The sequence below is a fragment of the Myotis myotis genome, unplaced genomic scaffold (assembly GCF_014108235.1).
Source record: "Myotis myotis isolate mMyoMyo1 unplaced genomic scaffold, mMyoMyo1.p scaffold_m19_p_14, whole genome shotgun sequence".
Taxonomy (NCBI): Eukaryota; Metazoa; Chordata; class Mammalia; order Chiroptera; family Vespertilionidae; genus Myotis; species Myotis myotis.
The window spans coordinates 31,567,872-31,590,611 of NW_023416318.1; the positions used below are offsets into that span (position 1 = coordinate 31,567,872).

A 22,740-nucleotide genomic window follows, 5' to 3' on the forward strand; every position below is an offset into this window, starting at 1 on the left:
GGTGCAATTTCTACTATTGACTAGTAGTCTAAGCAGGGAGACCAGTTAGACTAATTGAGTAATCAAGTGAAAGATGATGATGACTGAGACTAAGATAATAGTGCAAGAGCTGGTGAGAAGTGGTCAGATTCTGGCTATATTTTTAAAGCAGAGCCAATGTGATTTACTGACAGATTGGATGAAAGGTATGAAAGATAGTAACTGTGGGTATGAATGGCAAAGGTAATATGAATACCAGAGACACTAGAAGACGAAGTGAAACTCATTGTAATGGAGGGAAATGGGGGTGAAAGAAGTTAAGGAACTAAACTTTGATCACTCCCCTGGTGATCTCTTCTAGTCTCGTGGCTTTAAAGACTTTCATAAGCACATGACTCTTAAATTCATGTCCTCCACGCCATCCACTCTTCCACACTCCAGGCTGGTGCATCCAACTGCCTATTTGACATCTCAGACCTAACATGCCTTAAACTGAACTCCAGGTCTTCCTCAACATCTTGTTCTAACTATGGCTTTTCTTATCTCAGATGATGCCGATTCATTCTTTCTGTTTTTCAGTCCAAAAGCCTTGAAGTTATTCTTGACCTTATGAGATACCCCTGTCTAGAGATGACCCCTTTCTCCTGTGAACAACTCTGTGTTTCACAGAAGCACTTACTAATTATTGATCTTATTATGGTTATTGGTAACTTTTATCCTCCCTATTTTGGAAGGCTCCTTGAGGACATGAATCACCTCTATTCATTTTTGTATTCTTCAGGCCCTATTGCACTGTTTTGCTCATTCTAAGTGATGAATAAAGTTGCCAACAACAAAATACATTGGCTAAAAAATGAAACCATAAAGAATATAAGAAAATATGGGGAACATTGAATTGACCTTAGAAATCAAGGATCTTAAGGGACGACTAATCTATATATATAAAAGCCTAAGCGACCGAATGGCCAGTCGAATGGTTGAACGGTCGCTGTGACGCACAATGACCACCAGGGTTCAGATGCTCAACACACAGGATCGACCTCTCCTCCCTCCCTCACCCCCCCCCCCCCCCCCCCGCCTCCCGAACACACACATCTGGATTGGGCCTGCAGGGATTGGGCTGAAACCAGCTATCTGACATCCCCCAAGAGGTCCTGCATTGCGAGAGGGCGCAGGCCAGGCCAAGGGACCCCATCAGTGCACCGGGCCTCTAGTCTTATATAAAAGCGAGAAAAGGAATAATAGATTTAAAATTTTGTAATTAAAAAGCTTCTTCCACTTTACCCCACTTATTCATAATAGACTTGGATTATGAAAAGGAATATTGTGGTTAAAGTAAAGCTGTGAGCCTCTCTAATTGTCCTTGTTCCTGCAAAATAAATAATGCACCTGAAATTTTTATACAAGATTTGCTAGGCTAGTTGGTTATAATTGTAGGCTGTAAGCTACAGAACAGGGACTTTATGAATCTGGTTTATTCTATCCCCATCACCGAATACAGACTGATAATGGCAATATTTGTTTAATGAAAGAATAAACAACAGCAATAGAAAGGGTAAAGATGGCTACGTAGAAGAACACTGAGGAAAAGCGACTACTCAGGAATTGGCAATTTTAAGTGTCAAGGAGCAAAATGAAATGTCTAGCTTTACTTCAACCTAAATATTTTTTCTGTAGTCTAAAATGGCTGAGGTCATTGCAGTTGTGTAAGCAGAACTGTTGATAGAACATCTAGATCATTATTTCTGCTGGTGCCTGTCCCACCTGTTGAGTGAGTAATTCTTTCAGAATCCCTTGAGAACCTCCCCACATTGAATCTCATGCTCCACAGAGTATTGTGTTCAGAACCCAGCCTTCCTAGTTTTTATAGACTAGAAAACAGAGACAGACCATGAAAGAGGATCACTTACCATTTGTTGTCATCAACCAGAAATTGTCATGGTGTCCCCATGTGTGAGTGATTTCATTGTGTTGGGTAATATGGACTAGGAGTAAAATTGCTGCTAAATATTATGAGTAAAATGAAGCCCAGAAACTGTTTAGGGGTTGCTATTCCCCCACGCCTCTTCTGTTTTTGTCCTCCCATCTCGGTTGATCAAGAGATCCAAAAGCAAGTATCCGATTTCCCCTTTTCCTTGAATAAGGTGCCAGGAGGTAATGCTTTGTGCTGCAGATTATGCTGATTTGTACATGTCACAGTGAGACCTGGCACTTTCCCAAAGAATCTGCTGCATTGAGAATTTGATTCACTCCAGGTAGTTAAGCCTGAAAGTTATGTTCTTGATTCAATTTGAAAAATGCCAGGAAATTTAATGTCAAGACTGTCACTCGGCACTCATTTTGATAAAGCATTAGCTAGTATTTAATTGTTATTTCCATTTCAGCCATTAGGGAGAAATTTTAAAAGACCAGTTTCTAGAATTGGTTAGCAGCCTGTGTGTAGCAGGACTGTGACATGCAATACCTTTCTAGTGGACTAGGGAAATGTTTACCAAGGAGTGATTTGTGTCAATATCTGTACTATAATAGTAGTACTATGGTATTCCCTTTATTACTGATGATGTACCTATTACTGAACCTTATAATCAATGTTGAAAAGTATGTTTTCAGAGAGTAAACAATCATTAATGCAAAATACAGGTCTGGGACAGAAGAATCACATAACCCAACCAAATATTTACTTGGAGAGGTAAGAATCTTCTGTACAAAAACCAAGCAATGTTTATTCTTAATTTATAAAAATATTGTGTCGGATTTTTAAGAGTAGAAGTTGGTCAGAGGGTACAAACTTGCAGTTGTAAGGTGAGTGAGTTCTGAGCATATTATGTACAGCATGATGAATATAGCTAATAATACTGTATTATATACTTTAAAGTTAGTGAGTAGATCTTAAATGTTCTTACCACAAAAATGGCAATTATGAGTCCTGATGAAAGTGTTTGCTAATGTTGTGGTGATAATCATTTTGCAGTTACATAAGTATATTATCTTGAAATTATACTGTCAATTATATCTCAGTAAGGCTTGGGGAGGGAGGGAGGAAACCCACACACGCAAAAAGTAGAATTAACCCAGCAGATACACAAGGGCTCTTTGATGAGATAGAAGGACCTATCTGATGCTCATGGATTAAAAGCAGTTGGAGCAATAGTGGGGGAGGCCCTGTAGAGGTATTCCCTTGCTCTCTGCCATGCACCTGCATTAAGTCCAGCCGGATAGGGCTGTTGGGCCCTGCTGAAGTCTGTTTCTTTCCTGTTCAAGGATTTAGCGTCTCCAAACTCTTCTTTTTGAATCGCTTTCAGGGGTTTTATCACGTTCTTTCCAACCTCAGCTTTCTGCCCAGCAAGAAAGGTTTTCTAGCTGCTAAGCAGCTATAATGCAAGAAGTTTAGATTGTTTTTATTTTAAAACAAAACAGCAGCAGTAGAGCAATGACATTCACAGATTTAATATTCATAGTTTCGACTGTCACCCGGAAGGCCAATGACTTGTACTTTTTTTGAGGGGTAAGTCATTTAGCCTACTGAGTGTGTCTAGCTCACCTCCTCTCACGTCTAAAATTTACTGCAGCTTTACTCTGCATTCTCACGCCAACTAACTTCTGCAATGGTAAAAACATGCTTCTTTGTGGGAATCTTGCCTGAAAAGAAACCCAACTACAAATGCTGTAAAATAAATAAAGATATAAAGATTAAGTTAACAGACCTAAGAAATTACTAGTATTTGCAAATTTGAAAGATCTTAATTTTTCTGTTCTTGCCTCACAAAAGTTGGCAGCATTCAGACATGAAAATTACGGCAGAATGATTGCTGGCTTTTGATTAGCGTTATCTTAGGATGTGTATCAATAGTGACCTACATTAACTTCTATGGAGCTATGATTAGACAATATTAGATTGCCTTTTCATAAAGGAACATAACATTGTAAAAGAGAGGTCAAACCTAAAATCTAAACATGATAAATAGATGAATTATTGAAAGGGATTTTTTTTTTCTTGTTAGTAGTTAAAACTCAAACATCTTACTGTAATTCCCAGGAAGTTAACATTCATCATATTTTCCAAAGTGCCTTCACAAAGAGAAAAATGATGAAAGAGAATCTACCCACTGGAGAATCATATGATCAGACTGTGGGTTTCTTAGGAATTGATTGTTATATCAAATGTCTCACACACCATTCCCAACACACCCCCCACACGAAGTGTGGGGCAGGGCTGATAGAAGATACCAGGAAGAATCCTGAGTCTTTGCTGTGGGTAGATAGAACCCATAGTAAAGGGCTGTTTCCCAGGGGAGAAAGCCCTGTATCAGGAGAGTGCCAGCCTGCCTGGCTGCAGATCATGCCTGTTTGATCTGGGAGAGTTGTTTAACCTCCCTGTACCTCAGTTTCCTTGTCTGTTAAATGAGGATAGTACATATCTCATGGGATTACCTGAGTCAATATCTATTGAATTCTTAGCACCTGGAACAATAAGCTTATTGGTGTTGCTGTTATTTTTGTTGTGGTTGAGAAGGGGCTGTCAAGCTGTCAAGCTAAGCCATAAAAGAAAAGTAGGAAGATGGGTGGCTTATGACTGGTAGTTAGTCTCCCGGGGGTGGGGTTGATCATGAGATCTGGATATCATTGAGGTCATTTAACATTGTTAATGAACATGAACACTGGGTCTTGGACCTGTCTTTCCTACATGCCCGGAGCAGCCGTCCATCAGTTCCCGGGGGAGGAAGAGTGAGGAGTTGCCGGACGGCCAGCCATAAGGTTGTGCTTGCCTCAGTCCTTTCCCATCTCCAAAGTATCTGCCCTGCTCTTCTCTTCCCCAGGTTTAGATCATTCAGTCTGGAGCCTGAAACGCAGTAAGATATCGACTTAGTCTCCCATTATCTCCCTCCTCCCTGCCTCCTTCCTGTCCCCAGTCTAGCTATGCATTTCAATCTTAGCCTGTCTTTTGACTCTCTGTGTGACCATAAGCAAATTACTTTGACCTTAATTGCCTACTCTTTAAATGGAATAAAAATGGTTCTGCCCATTCAGAGGACAGCCAGGGAATTTATGGAAATGCCAGATGTTAAGCATTTTCCAGTTCCGTGAAAGGAGGATTCCTTAGCCAGATAGATAGAATCCATAGGAAAAGGGCTGTTTCCAAGGGAGATTGTCCTTTACCCTAAAACATGGGCTTTATCCCGTCGGAGCTGTTTAATTTTAACTCTACCATCTCTAGCCTGTATGTTTTTGAATACTACTTTTTAATTTGCCCTTCTCTTTCAAATATTCACAGGCACTAATATATGTTATGGCTTTACAGCCAGTAAATTAAATTATATGAATTCTAAACAGTGTTTTTGAACTGTTAGAGAGTCTGCAGCCTTTGAAACCACTAACTTAATTTTTTCCAACTCTTATTCAGTAACTCAAACAGAGCCAAACCTTTTCCTTTTGAATTTGGTTTTAAAAATAATAAATTGCTCCCAGGCAGTGGTCCTGGGTGCCAGATTTTTATCTGGGATCTAAATCTTCTGTCTGCATTGAAAATCACCCACAGAAAAGGGGTAAGGAGTGCTAATGATGATGTGATATATGACAACTTTTACCTTAGCTACGACCTGTGGTCTCAGCTGTGTAACTTTGGGCAGGTCACTTAATCTGAGTTTTGATTCCCTTATCTGAAAATCTACAGCCACAATAAATTTTTAAGAGAATGAAATCATCTTTATGAACACTTTCAAAGGATCTATTTACCTACATGTAAAATCCTACCTCTAAAAGAGCAGGTGTAAGTGGGAGATTATTTATTCCAGCATAGTCATTGTTTAAAAGTAGGCTACAAGCTCATTCAGGGCAAAGGCTCTGTTACCAAACGTTCAGTCTTCTTCTCCACAGTAAATACTTAATGAGGAAGCTGGATGTGTGATTCTTTTTTTCCTTTTTTCCTTTTTTGCCTTTTATTATATAGGATTTTATTGGGGTGACATTAATCTACTTGAACATATAGGTTACATGTGAGGAATAATAATTTATAAAATCTGTATATAGGACCATGTGCCCACCACCCAAAGTCAAATCTCCTGTCACCTCATATTAGGACCCCTTTCTTCCCCTACACCCCTCCCTCTGGCAACCACCACACTGCTGTTTGTGTACGTAAGTTTCAGTTTTATATTCCACATATGAGTTAAATCACATAGTTCTTAGCTTTCTCTGTTTGACTTATTTCACTTCGCATAATGTTCTCAAGGTCCATCCATGTTGTAGATTACGCTATTTCACTGTTTCTTATGGCCGTGTAGTACTCCATTGTGTACATATACCACACCTGCTTTGTGCGATTCTAAATTATCCTCCAGGGGGTCAGCATTTTATCACATTCCGTTGAAGACCTTAATTTCAGCAAATCTTTTATCATTTGAGGTTGTGTGGTGTGTGTTTAAAATGGCCAGACTCAGTGGGAGCAGGATGATCAAACCAAGTGATATTGAGTTGTTGGGATACTTTTGGTTCTTTTCATGGGGTCAGGGATGTTTTTAAAAATGTGGAAAACTGATTTTCTTTTGTTACTTATAAATTAATTTCTAAGGCAATTCCTGAAACAGGATTTTAGAAATCTTCAGATGCAACCACAGCATTTCAGTAATGATGCCTTCTCATTTTTATATACTTGACTCATTTAAATGTATATGTATATACATTTGGGTTTTTTAAATGATAATTTTAATTGTTATAATCATAATTTTAATTAAGTTATAATCACACAGTATATCATACCTGGTTCTGAAATAGGAAAAGCTGCATCAAAATCAGTGCTACTTATTCTCTGATATCGGTTATTTCATTGGTCTTAGATATTTTCTTTGATGGAACTATACAAGCAATGTCTTCAACTATATTTCTAAAGAGAGCATCCTAAATCTTTTAACTGACTTTTTATTTTTACAAATTTAATTTTTCTGGTCTAAATTGCTAAAATAGAATAGTTTTCTAAGGATATGTTCTCTTACATACAACTAATGTAACATGCATCAATTATCCAGTTTCTGTGCATGCACACCAGACCTTTCAAAAAGAAGGAATAGTAAGTTCTTCCGAAGTTAGAAGCAGGTAACAGTCTGATACTTATAAACTGAGTCTTTTGGAAGACAAACTGCATTCCTTAGGCTTATCCTCCCGTCTTGTTGTTGTTTTTATTCTTAGATGCAGGAGGTGCCCCCAAAGTCTCCAAATGCTGCCAAGCCAGTGGCGCTGAAAATGCCCCGCTGCAGCCCAGATAGCTGCATGCCATTTGAAACTGTACTCTCAGATCAGAATCTGTGAGGGCTTGGGAAACAGCCGCACTGCCCTTTCTGAAAGGGTTACTTTTTTTTTTTTTTTTAATTCATCTGCAATAAGTTTTCAAAAGCCAGTCAGCTGTAAGTCCTTGTGAAAAATGACTTGCTGTAACTTTCTGTGGTTGATTAAGTGCTAAGAAAAGCAATTTAAATATTATCCTCACTTACCTACCAGCTTCTACAGCACAGTAGGTGTTCTGGGGCCTCTCCATGAATGCACTCTACTTGAATTCACCATTACTCATGAATTTTGCACCAGCAAAGGTTTTTAAGGATTCTGGCCCAGTCCAGGGTCTCAGTTTAACAAAGAGGTTAGAAGTTTGAAACAATTCATTGATGATGATTACAGTGCAATTCACGTTGCTGCCCCTTTGATTTGACTGCTGAGAGGTGGGTAAAGCCAGGGCTGCCTTTTATCTAATTGTGTGCTGCTACCTGCTAACCTGTATCAATTCTCCTGCAGATGCTACAAAAGAAATAGCAGGCTTTTCTCCTTTGCCATGTTGGAATTTATAGTCAGTCTTTAATATTAAGTGCAGCAGATTTAAAAATATATAGTATCTGTGGTTTTTAGTATAACAAACTATCACTGAATTTTCAGTTGCGTTCCAACGCTTACTCTACAGTCACAGTTAAGAAGGGGAGGTTTTCTCCTAGAACAGGGCTGGGCAACCTTTTTGTGAGTGCGTGCCAAAACCAGCAAAATCTCTGACTCAAAAATCTTCTGCGTGCTAACCCTAACTTTTTGAGAACATGTTATGCCTACTTGATATCTCTTAAGGTGTACATGTGTGAAGAACCTTGAAGAAATAATAAAATTCATTCGAGCGACAAAAACACAGTATATGATGATGAAAAAATACATTTATTTTTTAATGTATACATGTACACTGATAGTCCGAAAGAAAACTTTATGACTCCGTTGGATATTATCAGTGGGACTTTTGCTGCTGCATCACTGATGACGAGATTTTACATCAGGTTTATATTTCGTGACCTTCAGAGATATGCACGAGCTACTACTTTCATCCATCAGGCTACTCCTATTACGAGACTTAACAAAATTCATCACTGAGGACAAAGATTCACAAGCGTATGTGGATGAAACCAAAACACTGGTCGGATCTAGGAAGGCAGGGAGAGTTAAGGCAGAGGCATAGAAATTGCTCTTCCCCTCTCTCGTCAATCCATGTCTATGGTCTTTAAGATAACTTGTTATGTAAAATTATTTATTTATCTAAGATGCACCTACACGGAATTTATCTGAAAAATAAAAAAGTCAATATTAAGAAAAAAATTGTAAATGGAAGATTATAAGAGAGGGTTTCGCATGCCAGCAAAAGTTACTGGCGTGCTATGTTTGGCACGCATGCCAGGGGTTGCCCACCCCTGTCCTAGAATAAGCTTTCTTTTTACATCATTGAATGTCTACCTGTATTACATATCATGACCTGCTTTATCTGTACCTTTTTATTTCTAAAATGACTGTGCTCTTGGAATTTAACGTTTTGTTTATTGATGTAATGACTTAAAAGCTGAGTAAAACTAATGGATAAAAATAAACAAGTAACAAAAATCTCTCTCAAAAGTGTTAAGAGTGGCTAGACAGCTAGAAGCCTTTGCCCTTGCAGCATGTTCTTTGTGGAGTTATAAATCCTGTGAGTTTGGCCTACACATATGGGCTAATATTAGGCCGGTTTTAAAGTGATGGTGTTGCATCACCGCGGTTCTTCTGTGCTCTGTGGGGTATCACGTTGCTTTAATGTAATGAGCCAAGCCCTGGGCTCCTGAGCTTTTCTTCTCCATGCTGGAAATGATTACATAAAACTGAATGGCTATATCCGAACTCCTGTGAGTCTTGAGAATTTCTTACTCTTCAGGAAAAAACCTTACAAAGACTTTTATTCTTTGAGTGCATTTGTAACAAGTTTCTGTTGAAAATGTCAGTGATTTTAGGTTCTCTGGCATTCTGTTTGAAAACAGGCATGCTCTCTGCGGCAAGCTCTGTATTTTAACTTTGTGCAGATGTATGTGAAAAGAACATGATGTGCTCATTTGTTGCACTTATGCTACTTTCTTACTTTAAGTAAGATGGGTGAAATTACATATTAAATAAAAACAGCAGCGCAGACAGCGCTCCTTAGCAAACTGAAATGCCTTCCAGGGACAGTGGAGAAAATGAGACTCTGACTTTCATAACTCACTGAATTGTGAAAGATTGTCTACTGAAATGCATTTATATAACAACTTCTTTGTGGGATTTATCAATATTAACAGTCTAATGTTTAAAACTAGTCTGCCATTAAGTTGTGCCGGTGAAATGTTACCAAAAGTATTGTATTTTATAGCTTAACCAAATATTGCCATTTAATTTTTGACATAACTGCAGTTATAAACAGATACACATGGATTTGTATGGCATGAAACTCCGTTTAGTGAAAATAGCTGTGTGTCCTTAGGAAAATTATTTAACCTCCCTGAACCTCAGTTGTCCTTTTCTGTATGACATGTCTGTCTTTTAGGATTATTGTCAGGATTAAATAAGAACATCTATCAAGCACTAACATAATGCTTCACGCATAGTTATCAGTACATGTCCATTTACATTCTGTGTCCAAGCGTCATAAAGCACATTGTATTTTTATTTGGTACTTCTGAGCCAGAAAGGACTTTGTACTGAGTATTACATACTCAGTTCTAAATGAAACTTTGTATTGGATATTCCTGATCACACTCAGTTCTAGGGTGAAAATTCAGAATATGTAGAATAAATTTTTTTAGGATATTTAAAGAACACATGTTTGAGTGACTACTGAGCATAAAACATCGTTTTCTGTCATTCACGGTCAGACGTATTTGCAATCCAATAAGGTAGAGGTCATTCTGAATGCTATTCCCAGTTCATTCTGTAGTTCTTCTCCCTTGTGTTTGCTATGTTCCTTTCGCTGCAGTCCTGTTGTAACTTTAAAAAGTTTTCACAATTAAAAAGCATTTGACTTTGTTCCATAGTCATTTAAAAATAGGTCTGATCAATACAAAGCATTAGCTAGGAGCACAATTTGGTCGTTTTTTTATTGATTTCGTTACCAGTGCCCTCGGGCTTAGTGTGTGAGAATGAAATATGCATTCAGGTTAAAGAGACCAACCTTCTTTGTACATCTGCAACCACTATAAACGGAATTCTTTCAATGGAAGTGACTTTGGTAGACATTAGTTACACACAACAACTTTAAGCCTCCCAAGCCAGTATTTCTGTTTTGGGAAGTTTCTGCCATTTAGTTACTTGTACTAATAATAAGATGCTATTCAAGGTTATAGATTTACAGCTCATGAATATACTTTTTTGGCACTTTAACAGTTGATTGTAGGCCAGAGTCTTGGGGATTTGAAAGATGTTCTGGTAAATACCAGGGAAGCCTGCTCAGCAGGGCATGTATTATTTAGAAAGTTGAGCAAGGAAGTTGGCTGTGGGCAGAGGTTGTCATGTATCATCTGCCCCATCAGTCAAAGCTCCAGCAGCTGTTCCCTGTCACCAGGGTTCATATGTGCTACTGCCCATCCATCAGCACTAACAGACACTGGTTGCCTCTCTGGTGGGCTGGGGAAGCCATGGACATACAAATAGTGGGTAGCTTACTGGCCACCAATTTGGATGGAAGCTCATTTCTGAAAAAGGAGACCAGGCACCGACTCCTTGGTCTTTCATTAGGTCATTAACCAAAATACATTGTCAAGAGAATTAATTAGATTTTAGAGAATCTGTTTTTGACCAAAAATATGGCTTTCAAAATGTAGGAGGGTTGCACATTTGAACCCAAAGAGACACATTAGTGAAATGAGAGATGAGAGAGTTTACTCCAGCAGATATCAGATTACCAGTACCAGATTATCACCAAAGAGGCCTTTCTGGTTGAACATAACTATGCAAAAAAGACTGGAAATCACAAATATTCCTTTTGCAACAACCTGCAAAATGGCATAGGACCCAATTCTGATCATAGACAAGCCTCCAACATTTTCCTTTTTCCCATCTTGTATTCCAGAGACATCCTAAGAGGAAAGGATTTGACGGCATTAGTATCACTGTCTGATTACTGTGTTGACATTTTTAAAGTGCCATTAATCATAGGAAATGAAACTTAATGATGTAGAACAGCGATTTTCAACCGGTGTGCCACAAGAGGCACACTGGTGCGCCACAAGAATTTTTAAGACATGCAATACCTGACTATTTAGTCAGCAGCACTGACCTCTTTTCCCTTAGATTGTCAAATGAAAAAATAACAATAGCCAACATAATAGCTGGCTGGTGTGAATGAATCAAAGTTATTCCTATTTTTTTTTTTTTTTGTCAGATCAGCAAAAAATAGAATATATTTTTTGGTGTGTTGTAGAATTTTAGTAATTTGTTTAGGTGCTCTTTTGAGATGAAAAGGTTGAAAATCACCAATGTAAAAAAATACCCAGCCAAAGGATATCAAGAAAGTGAGCTACAGCTCAATATTCAGATGAAATTTAAGTGAAATGCAGCTTAACTCTTTATTATCTTTTTGTCTTAACTTATTATTGAACTCCAAAAGCTAAGTAATTGATAGGTCGCTATTCAAGCAAGAGAATGGCAAACATAGTAAAGGGAAATTGAGAAAGGCAGATACTTTTATTTTGTAAATATTGCAGCTATCTAATCTAATAAAAAGAGAAACATGCAAATTGACCATAACTTGGCTACGCACCAAGCCACACCCACCAGCCAATCAGAGCGACTATATGCAAATTAACCCAACCAAGATGGCGGCCGGCAGCCACGGAGCTGGAGCAAGCAGGAGGCTTGGTTGCCCCGGCGATGGAGGAAGCCAAGCTTCCCGCCTGCCCTGGCCAGCTGTGGCCTCTCCTGCCTCCTCAGCAGCACTAAGGATGTCTGACTGCAGCTTAGGCCTGGACCCCGCTGGCAAGTGGGCATCCCCCACGGGCTCCTGGGCTGACAGAGGGATGTCTGATTGCCAGCTTAGGCCCGATCCCCCCGGGGAGCGGGCCTAAGCCAGCAGGTGGACATCCCCCGAGGGGTCCCAGACTGTGAGAGGGCACAGGCCAGGCTGAGGGACCCCCTCGAGTGCACAAATTTTTGTGCACCGGACCTCTAGCCCTATATAATGAGGTAATATGCAAATTAACCCTCACACCCTCACAAGGTGGCTGCCTACAACCAGGCTGGCAGGGGGGTTAGTGAACAACCAAATGATTGAACAAGTAGGCTGCGTGGGGCGACCAGGCCGATAGGGGTGTTAATGAGGGACGACCAGACGACTGAACAGAAGGCTGCATGGGGCAGCCAGGCCAGTGGGGAGGGCAGTCAGGGGTAACCAGGCCTGCAAGGGAGGGCAGTTGGGGGCAACTGGGCCGGCACGCAGAGACAGTGAGGGGCATTCGGGCCAGCGGGGTGGGGGGTGGGGGAGTGGACACTTGGGAGCAACCAGGCAGGCAGGCAGGTGAGTGATTAGGAGCCAGTGGTCCAGGATTGGGAGAGGGATGTCCGACTGCCGCTTTAGGCCTGATCCCCGGGATTAAACCTAAACCGGCAGTCGGACATGCCCTAAGGGGTCCTGGATTGGAGAGGGTGCAGGCTGGGCTGAGGGGATGCCCCTCCCCGCCCACTGCAGTGCACGAATTTTGTGCACTGCTCCTCTAGTATAATTATAAAGCTTATAAAGATAATGTTCATCTTAAGGCTATATAATTGCAGTCTGTCTTTTCATCGCTTCCATTTTTCTCTGTTGATGCTGAATATACTTAGTGTACTGATTTTATTTTATTTATTTATTTTTAAATAGATTTTATTGATTTTTTTACAGAGAGGAAGGGAGAGGGATAGAGAGTTAGAAACATCGATGAGAGAGAAACATCGACCAGCTGCTTCCCACATACCTCCTACTGGGGATGTGCCCGCAACCAAGGTACATGCCCTTGACCGGAATCAAACCTGGGACCCTTCAGTCCGTAGACCGACGCTCTATCCACTGAGCCAAACCAGTTAGGGGTAGTGGACTGATTTTAATTAATTCATGTGAGGCTTGCCTGTTGATGGCATTTGAGAATTACTAAGCTGGTGGTATGCTTGCACAGGTAACACAAGTACAAAGAGCAATGGTATGGCACCTGACTAGAGTAGTGCATTTGTCAAAAGCTGGCAGTGCTTGTTGGGGGATTTTGATGGATTTTTATATCATCAATTCATTGTTGATATAAAATAATTTAAATTCAATTAAGTTTTCTTAACTGAAATTTTAGGAATCATGAGGTAAGTATAGGTATCCTTATTCAGCAAACACATATGACACTAAACTCTAAAGAACATTACACTGTAAAATGTTTCTGACCTGTAGATGCTTCGTTGGAAAATAGTACAAGAACCTAAATCCATCCTTTCCCTTCCCTTTTTTTTTTTTTTGGTTTTTTTTTTTTTTTTCCCAAGCCAGATCATGTATTATATATCATGGACACATAGTAGGTTTTCAATAAAGACTGATAGATTATTATATGGATCTGAGATGACTGAATTTTAGGGTGGTCTGTATAAGGAAATTGGAAAATAAGTAATATTATTAATAAGTGTTGGTCTCCCTCCCCTCCCCCCTCTGCAGGTTTTTATCCTTCATTAGAGGAACACTGTGTGAAATTGGGAAGCCTGAAATGCAACAAAAAATAAAGTCATTCCTTGAAAAGGAAGGAATAGAGAAACTTGCAGAAAGATTACAAACAACAGTGCCCTCTTTACAGATCATCATAGATGGTCTCAGCCAGCCTGAAAGCTTTGACTTTCGAACAGGTAAGCAGTTGAACTTGAACAGTAGCACCTTTCATTTGCATAGCTCACGGTAGGTCCTATGGCCCTCACAACAATCCTATGCCATAGGCAAAACAGATGTTATTCTCCCATTCTACTCATGAGAAAACTAAGGCATGGTGGCCTTCCTTCAAAGTCATTTCAGTTAGGTAGTATCCAGAGCCAAAGCTAGAAGCTAGGTCTCCAGATTCCTCGTTCCCTGCTTACTGTTTACATGCATCATACATGAGCTGCTGTGTGCATGGAGGCACACAGTTTTCATCTTCCTTTCCTAAATGTTTTTTATCTCATAGGAACCAGAAGTCCAAAGTAAGGCATTCAGTTCACAAACTAAAAAGTGAATCTTCCTAAATTACAGCCTTCCAAGTTCCTGGATTCTGTGTCAATGAACACACTGAACAAATAAGATACTATCTCTCTGTTGATTTTTCCTTCTAATTAAAAGTGCTCTCAGCTTTCAGCACAGGTAGATGGTGACGGAAGTACGACAGCCAGAGTTGTTGAGAGCAGTGACCCGGTGAGAAAGAATTACGATATCAATTTCCCAAGGAAATTTGAATAGGAAGCCCTGAGATTTGAATGAATCTGCACTTGTCTCATAACCAGTTTTATGGTGCCATGTTGAGGGCTTCGCTCTTTTCATTCTTTGTTAGGCTGCGTTGGGGTGATGGGACATGCTTCTTTGAAAAAGTTTAAGGGAATTTAAAAACACCACCAGCAAGCTCATTATAATTTTACCTCAACTTTTCAGTAAGCTTGAAATTAATTTTTTTTAAGTTGGAGAAAAGTAAAATAAAACATAGAGTAAGATCTGTGCCCAAAATGTAGGAGCCGACGCGTCTGAGCAGTCCATCCAAAGTGTCGTTTAGCAGGAATACGAAGTAGTGCAGTGGTTCTCCAACAGGCGGGACCGGCGGGTGGTGTGCCTAGGTTGGCAGATGTTTTGCTGTCCATCTTTGTTTTTCTGTCTCGGGGTTGATTCCTCTGTTATTGCGGTTACACGGTAGGCTCAGGGCAAAGATCAACTCTTAAATTACATAGTTCAGTTAAATAGCCAACAGCCAAGTAGAGATCCTCACCTGGTGATGCCCATTGTTGAGCCGAAACCCGATGCATGTAGGCTTATCAGTTACTGCAGTTTTTGTCATTATGTCAAGTGAAATTTCAAATAAATCTCATCTCCTCGATTTTCTCCAGAGGATTTCTCTTCTTGATGCACCATTCTTTTCTGATACTCATCCTGTCTTCTGTGTTCTCAGTGACACAGTTTTATGACATTAGCACTCTGGTTGCTAGTCAGTTTCCATAATTGGGTTCATCCTAAGCAGCCTTGTGACAGGACTGAATATATGTACCTTGCCAATCAAAGTGTTAAAGATTGCTGGTACATGGTGGATTTTCTGATTTCTCAGTGGCCCAGGCTGTCTTCAGGAGCATATCGGGTAGTTCCTGACTGCTTTTCCGTGCAAAATTAAACCAAGCAGCTGATCAGGAACCCCTGGGGAATCTGTACCAGCTGGACCTCTATGAGAAAAAAAGGGGGGAAAGACTTTTCAAGCATAAAAACAATGCCTATGGGGCCTCGGAAAACATCTTGCCTCTGACCCTGATCCATGACTTAGTTTCACTTTGCTTGGACACAGTCAGTGCCCAGCAGAATATATTACATTAGAGTAGGTTTCTGCTTTGGCATCAAGTGAAATTCTACAGAATCAGTTCCAGTGTTAGCATATTCCTATTTTTATGAGATTTGAGGTTTAAAGAAGGCTTTTGTTTTACAGGAAGAAGGTGAGTTTGTAAAAAATCTTGATTTCAATGTGGTTGGGCTGGGGAAGGGGAACAGAGAGGTGACCAGTTGTTAATACAAATGTAAAGGATCGCTTCAACAAGTAATCAGGATAAAGCCAGCAGCTGTGGAGGAAAAGGAAATGGAATGGGTGGAGGGAAAATGAGGTCTCAGTGAAAGGAGATCCAAGCACAGAATGTGTTCTTTGTTACTAGAATCAACATTCAGTAATCCTAGGAAAGGGGGCCAAGAAGAGCATGGATAAATGGAATCCAGAGATAATCCAAGCGCCCCACTTAAACTGTTGGTTCTAACCTTCTCCCTTATAAAACCTTTGTTATTGTTTTGTTTTAATGAGAGCCATAATGATTCCTTGCATGCTTTATGCCCACCTTTTGGGGGATAGTATTATTAGTGAACAGAAGGTTGTATACCACGGTGAGCAAGAAAAGAGAGCTGGGAGGACCTTGAACAGAGACCTACACGTCTTCACCTTCGTGTCCCTAGCACCCAGCAGTGCCTGGCAAGGAGATAATAATAGGAGTTAATAAATGTTTGATGAATTAATCCATAAATTTTGATTGGATAAATATATTCAAAATGAATAGATACTGATTCCTAAGCTCCAGATTTCTTGGGGAGAAGTGAGACAAAAGAACATTTGAATTTCATCTATATTTGACCAAATGTTGGTGTACTTTTTACCACCTTTAAAAAGTGTGAGGATTCAGGCACTGGGTAAAATCTCCCAACCTTCAGTCTCCAAGGGTCTGACTTTCTCGGTGTGTGTGATTCAGCCTTGTGTATTCATTGGGCACAATTATTTTCTAATCACCTCATAAAGAGGAAATTAAGAGTCAGTCCTTAAGTGGAGTCCAGTGTTCACATGTTAACGAGATAGAGTTTGAGGAGAGGAAAGTGTTTGAATAAATTTTCTTGACTTATTTCAACTGTGTGAATGCTGTTCCTCCAACTAGGATGCATTTTCTCCGAAGGCAGGCCAGAGTCCAGCTCCTTCTGTGTCACCCCTGATTGCTTAATGCTGGTCTGGGCACATAAGTGAGATGTAGTAAATGCTTACTCATTTATGTTGTGTCTAGGAACTGCAGAACCTTCTTATTAAACTAGATGTCTTTGTTCCCCTTTCCTTGCAGATTTCAGTCAACCGGATTTCAAGAGAAGCATAGTCTGCTTGCAAGATCTGCAGGTTGGGACAATTCTTACAGGCAAAGTTGAGAATGCCACTTTGTTTGGCATTTTTGTGGATATAGGAGTGGGGATAACAGGGTTGATTCCCATACGAAATGTAACAGAAGCAAAGCTTTCTAAAACGAAGAGGAGACGGAGTCTTGGACTGGGCCCTGGAGAAAGGGTGGAAGTCCAAGTACTCAACATTGACGTCCCCCGATCTCGGATCACTCTGGGCCTCATCCGGGTGTTGTGAGTGTCCCACCGAAGGCCAACCATTTATTTCCTCATTTCTACTGATTGGCAAGAACAAGTCAGAATGTTTCTGACTTCTGAATAGCAGAAGTCACTTAATATAAGAAGTATTTTCCAAACACTTTCCTAATTTTTCTTTCTGAATACATAGAAAACCAATAGTTTGATTTCTTTTCACCTTAAAGAAAACAATAGGTGTCCTTATGTGGCTTTATATAGTAATGATTTTCTGACCAAAATTTTATTTTTTGTAATTCACCTTTGACTCCTTTTGCATTTTGTATAAGAGATATTTCACTTCCAGTTGCCAACTTGCCTTGCTGGACTTGTATGGAATTGTCTTTTTTATTTGAATTATGCATTTTTAACTCTCACTTTATATAGATTTTTTAAAATCAGACTTTTGGGATTTGATTTGTGATTTTTTTTTTTCTTGCCAAGCAAACTAAAAACATATCAGTAAAAAATATGCGTGTGTGTCTGTAACCACCAAGTGTATGGCTCAGAACATTTCTCAGAAGAACATATGGATTAGTGACTTCAATAAAATTTTGCGTCAGTGACCTGGTTTTTGCAATGTTGTTTCAGTGAATGACCCGGAGTCATTTTGATTACAGAAGGTGTGGCACACACTTTTACAAATTTCATGTAAACCAACTGTGCTTTGGGGGAAGAGGGAAGCCTTTGGGGATTTGAAGAATGACTCTCTGTTTGACTTAGCGTAGAAGGGTACATTCTCTCTAAAGCATTAGGATTAAGCTTCAGATTGGGAAAGAAATGGCCTTCCTGAAGATTGACTATAGACCATGTGTGAAAGGAAAGAAAGGCTAGTATATAGATAAAGCAGGTGACTCTGCATTTTTACTCAGGGGAGATGGGAAGTATTGGCGTGCCCATTCGGGGTAGAAATGACGTAAATGGAGCCCACGCTGGATTGTGTCGGGCATTCAGGGTGCTGTGGTTGGTTTGCCTTATGGAGTCACTTGCACAGCTGAATGGGTTGCTGGTTTTCTCCCTGTGTAAGCAGTAGAGGATGGTCACTAAAGACAGTGATGGATCCTGCTCTTTTGCCTGAAACAGCCCTGGTAAACACTTACTGTCCTGGCATAATTTTTAATAGTGCCTCTTTTTATTTGCGAAGTGCCCCATTTTGGATAATAAGTCATATGACCACCTTAGTAAATCCCTTACAAAGTGGTAAATCGGGCTATGTTTATTGATGATTCTGCCTGAAAAGTCTCTTTTTGGATTGCTTCTGTTTTTCTCATTGAAATATAAAGGAGACTAAAGATGGAGGGGGCAGGGAGAGTTGGAGGTTTGAGAAGAAAGGGAAAGATAAGAAAAGGATAAGAGAGTGAAAAGCCTAAGGAAATAGAGTATGATTTCTGGATGGTATTAAATGTTCCACTTCAGGTTAGTGATCAATTGAAGGTAGGATCAGTCAGCTTGGTTATATATTTTCTTCAGTCACATCAGCTGCATGGGCACATGTCCTGATTATGTGAAGAGGTAGATCAGATTTGAGAGTTTGCCAAATGAGTTCAATATAGAAGGGCAGGGGAGTTGAGGGCATGTGGACAAAGAAAGTATTGACCATGGAAATTAAGCTCAATAAGAAGAAAAGCAACAGTAAGGGGAGGGTGGGGGGCAGTGAAAAAGTATAGGATTAATGGATTGTAGGTCCTCGTGGAGTTGGAGGAATGTTAGAGTGGGATTAATACAGGGCATAATGAGTGGAAAAAGTAGTCAAAAGTAGGATGCTGAAGTTTGAAATTACAGTTTTTTGGTATTGCAGTTTTGAGTAATTACAGAGGAATGATCAGTCATGGGGATAAGTAGGAGAGGTGGGGGACAAGGATAATACCATTAAAGAAGAGGAAGCCAAATGACAGTTTAAGGAAGGATTATGTGGCTAATGAGGAGTTTAGGAGGCTGTCGCAGAAGTGCAGCTGTAAAATAATGGTGGCTTGGACCGGAATGTTAGTGATCAAAGTGGTGAGAAGTGGTGGGATTGTGGATATAGTTGGGAGGTGAAGATAGAGTTAAACAGAATTTCCTAGAGTATTGGACTTAAGATGTGCGACACTGGTATCTAGTATGGTTTTTAGCCTGAGCAACCAGGAGGATGAAATTGTTGTCTGCTGACATGGGAAGGAGGCTGTGGGAGGACAGTTTTGGGGAAGGAGTTCATTCTGAACAGGTTAAATTGAGATACTCATTAGACATCTAAGTGGAGATGCCAAGTAGACAGTTGGCTATTTCCGTCTGAAGTTCAGGGGAGAGGACTGGGCTGGAAATATAAGTTGATAGTCACGATCATGCGACTACTTGCAGCCCTGGGATAGAATAAGATCACCAATGGAATGAGTGGGACATGAAGTACAGAAGGGACCCAAGTACTGCGTTGTTGAAAAGCCAAGATCCTTGGGTATAAGTTCTTTGAACATCTCTATGCTGGTAGGGGCAGTAAGTTTGTCTTATCCTGGCAGGGCCTGCTAGATGCCTGTTCAGAATTCTCCCCTTCTTCCTCACTATGAGAATTCTGATTTGAGGACAGCCATAATGTAACTAATGGACATGCATGTGGCCATGTGATGTAGTCCTGGCCAGTGAGTATAAGCAAAAGGCATAGGGTGGGATTCCAAGAAAGCTGGCAAAGGTGGAGCGGTCAGGCTCGCTCTCATACTTCTCTTTTCCTTTGCCCTTGTCCTCCTTCCTGCCTGGAATGCAGACAGACTGCTGGGAGTGCGGGAGGTCAGACAGTGACCAGCGCTCAACAGTGCCTGCTGGGCAGATAGAAAGTCCTTGAGTCCATCTTGCATTGTGGAGTCGCTAAGGCAAGTCCTGAACTGCCTATTCTGCACTTCACATTATGGGTGAAAACAAAAGCTTCATCCACTTAAAAGCTATGGGAGGAGGAGGGTGCTACAGCAAAGGGTATTTCCTAATGACATTTGTGTGGTGCCCAGCTGTGCTCCTCTCCCTCCCCCAGCACATAGCAACATTTCTAGCAGGTGATAGACAGTAAGTGTTGATTGATTAGATGAATAAATACTGAATAAAAGTTCAATAAAATGGTTGAATATAAAATAAATGTTCAAAAAAATCTACAATTATTCTTCATCATGTTAGTCAATATGATGGAATAAAAGTTCCTATTTATTACAACATATTATAAATATCTAGAAATAACCTAACAAGCAATATACAAGATCCATATGCAGAAGAATGATAAAACTTTGCTAATGAATGTTAAAGTAACAGCAGAATACATTAATGTATTCCGTGTTCCTGGATTGGAAGACATGGTACAATCCTCCAAAAATTATTATGTACATCTAGTTTTGCCAAAATTCCAGTCATTTTAATTGGCTTTGCTTTTGTTTGTATGTTTGTTTGTTTATTTTAACTTAAAATTATAAATAAAATTTATTTAGAAGAGTATGTGAAAAAGTCAATACTTAAAAGAATAATTTGGTTGAATAGTATGGGGGAATTTGTCCTACCAGATAATAAATTATATTCAAAAACTTAATAGGAATAGACAAACAGAAGAGTGGAATAAACAATTCAAAATCAATAGGAATTCATGTTAAAAGTGGTAAAATCATATTGCCATACTACGTACAAAAATAAATTCCAGATGGGTTAAATATAAATAACATTTTTAAACAACAACAAGCAAACATAAAAGGGCTTTGAGAAGCAATCAACTAGGCATGGTATGCAATGCAAGAAGAAATAGAGGAGACAGGCCTATAGACCTCAATTTCCATTTAGAAAACATTTATTCCACCTACTATGAGACCCTATGCCAGCTGCTGAGAATGAAAGATTAATCTGATATCTTTTGAGGACGTCTATAGCCTAGAGGAGTTGGAATTTCAGCTGCAGCAAAGGATATTGGAAGTTTAAAATCATGGACATTTTGGGGCTAAACCTGGCTACTATCTACTTCACAATATGGTGTCATCCCATCTCCTTGACACCACAAGATTCCTTGGAATGTTTGGTTTTAGGTTAATGGAGTGCTTGGTTTTAGGTTAATGGAGTGCTCGTGTTGAGTGTCTATACATCTGACCCTGACCTCAGAATTAGCACTTGTGTTAAAATTAGAGATGGAAAGAAGGGACAGGATGGAAAAACCAAAGATATATTTAGCCAATATTTTCATTTTGGCTTCCTGCCTAAAATCAGTCATAACGAGTTGGATTTAAATAACAGATCATGAAGAACTCCTGAATGACTGGGCTCCTTGCCAAGGCTGCCTGTTCCACAGGAAGAAAGATATAGGTTTCTTCCCACTCGTTTTATATGGTGAGGATGATTCTGTGTGTGAAGGCTGGGGTTATTATTTAGGGGGAGAGTGGGATAAGCAGACTCTGATCCTGTCATCACTAAAAATTACCTTTTTGGAAATTAATTTAAAAACCACCCTAGAAAAGATTTGCTAGCCTCTTGCCTCATATCAAGAATCTAAGGCCCTAACCGGTTTGGCTCAGTGGATAGAGCATCAGCCTATGGACTGAAGGGTCCCAGGTTCGATTCCAGTCAAGGGCATGTACCTTGGTTGTGGGCACATCCCCAGTAGAGGGTGTGCAGGATGCAGCTGATCGATGTGTCTCTCTCATCGATGTTTCTAACTCTCTTTCCCTCTCCCTTCCACTCTGTAAAAAATCAATAAAATATATTTTTTAAAAAAAATCTAAGGATTCTAATGTTCCCCTAAAATATTTAAGGAGAAAAGTCTAACCCTAAAGAAAGGAAATTAATTATTAATCTAAACACTACAGGGAAACCTCTGAGATCCCAGAGCATTTGTCACAACTATATAGCTCATCTAATGTGACATGTCGGAAGTATTATGTAGCTCAGGTCTAGCAGAAAAATCTAAAGTTAAAGACATAGTGGTGAAGGCACGGGAGTGGGGAGAGCAATGGAAGAGCCCAGTGTTGTTGGGGCACGAAGTTTTGAGAGTCTTGTTTTATCCAAGTGATTAGGTCAAATAGATCTAATTTATTGCAGCATTTGGGGAAAGTACAAGATAGGTGAAATCCTGCTCCTGAAATCTTCCCAGTTCTGATCGACTTTCCACCTGCTCAGAGACTGTACTCAGGTTTTCTTGGGATTTATAATCTCAGGGAGGGAAGAGCACGGGAAAAGGGTAGTGAATCCCGGAAGATGAGAAAGCAAAAACAAAGCTCATAAGAAACTGCCAGTTTCTTAGTTGTCCTTGAAGAAACTATATAGCACGATGGTGACTCAGAGTGGAAGGAAGGTAGGGAAGAAAAGTGTATCTGCTGTCTCCCTCCTCTCTCCTGCTTCTTACTGGTCAGAGTTCCTCCTACCAGGCATTGATTTCCCCTACTTCTAGG

General features: G+C 39.9%; 1 protein-coding gene across 2 annotated transcripts in view; it reads left to right on the forward strand.

Annotated features, from left to right (window-relative positions):
- SRBD1 (S1 RNA binding domain 1) overlaps window positions 1–17,923 on the forward strand; it is a 158,673-nt gene extending 140,750 nt beyond the window's left edge. For both annotated transcript variants that reach the window (XM_036334685.1, XM_036334686.1), the window contains exons 20-21: window positions 13,934–14,118; window positions 17,077–17,923. In XM_036334685.1, the coding sequence (XP_036190578.1) occupies window positions 13,934–14,118; window positions 17,077–17,366 (475 nt within the window). In that variant the 3' untranslated portion in view covers window positions 17,367–17,923. The remainder of the gene's footprint in view (window positions 1–13,933; window positions 14,119–17,076) is intronic.
- Window positions 17,924–22,740: the final 4,817 nt, after the last annotated feature.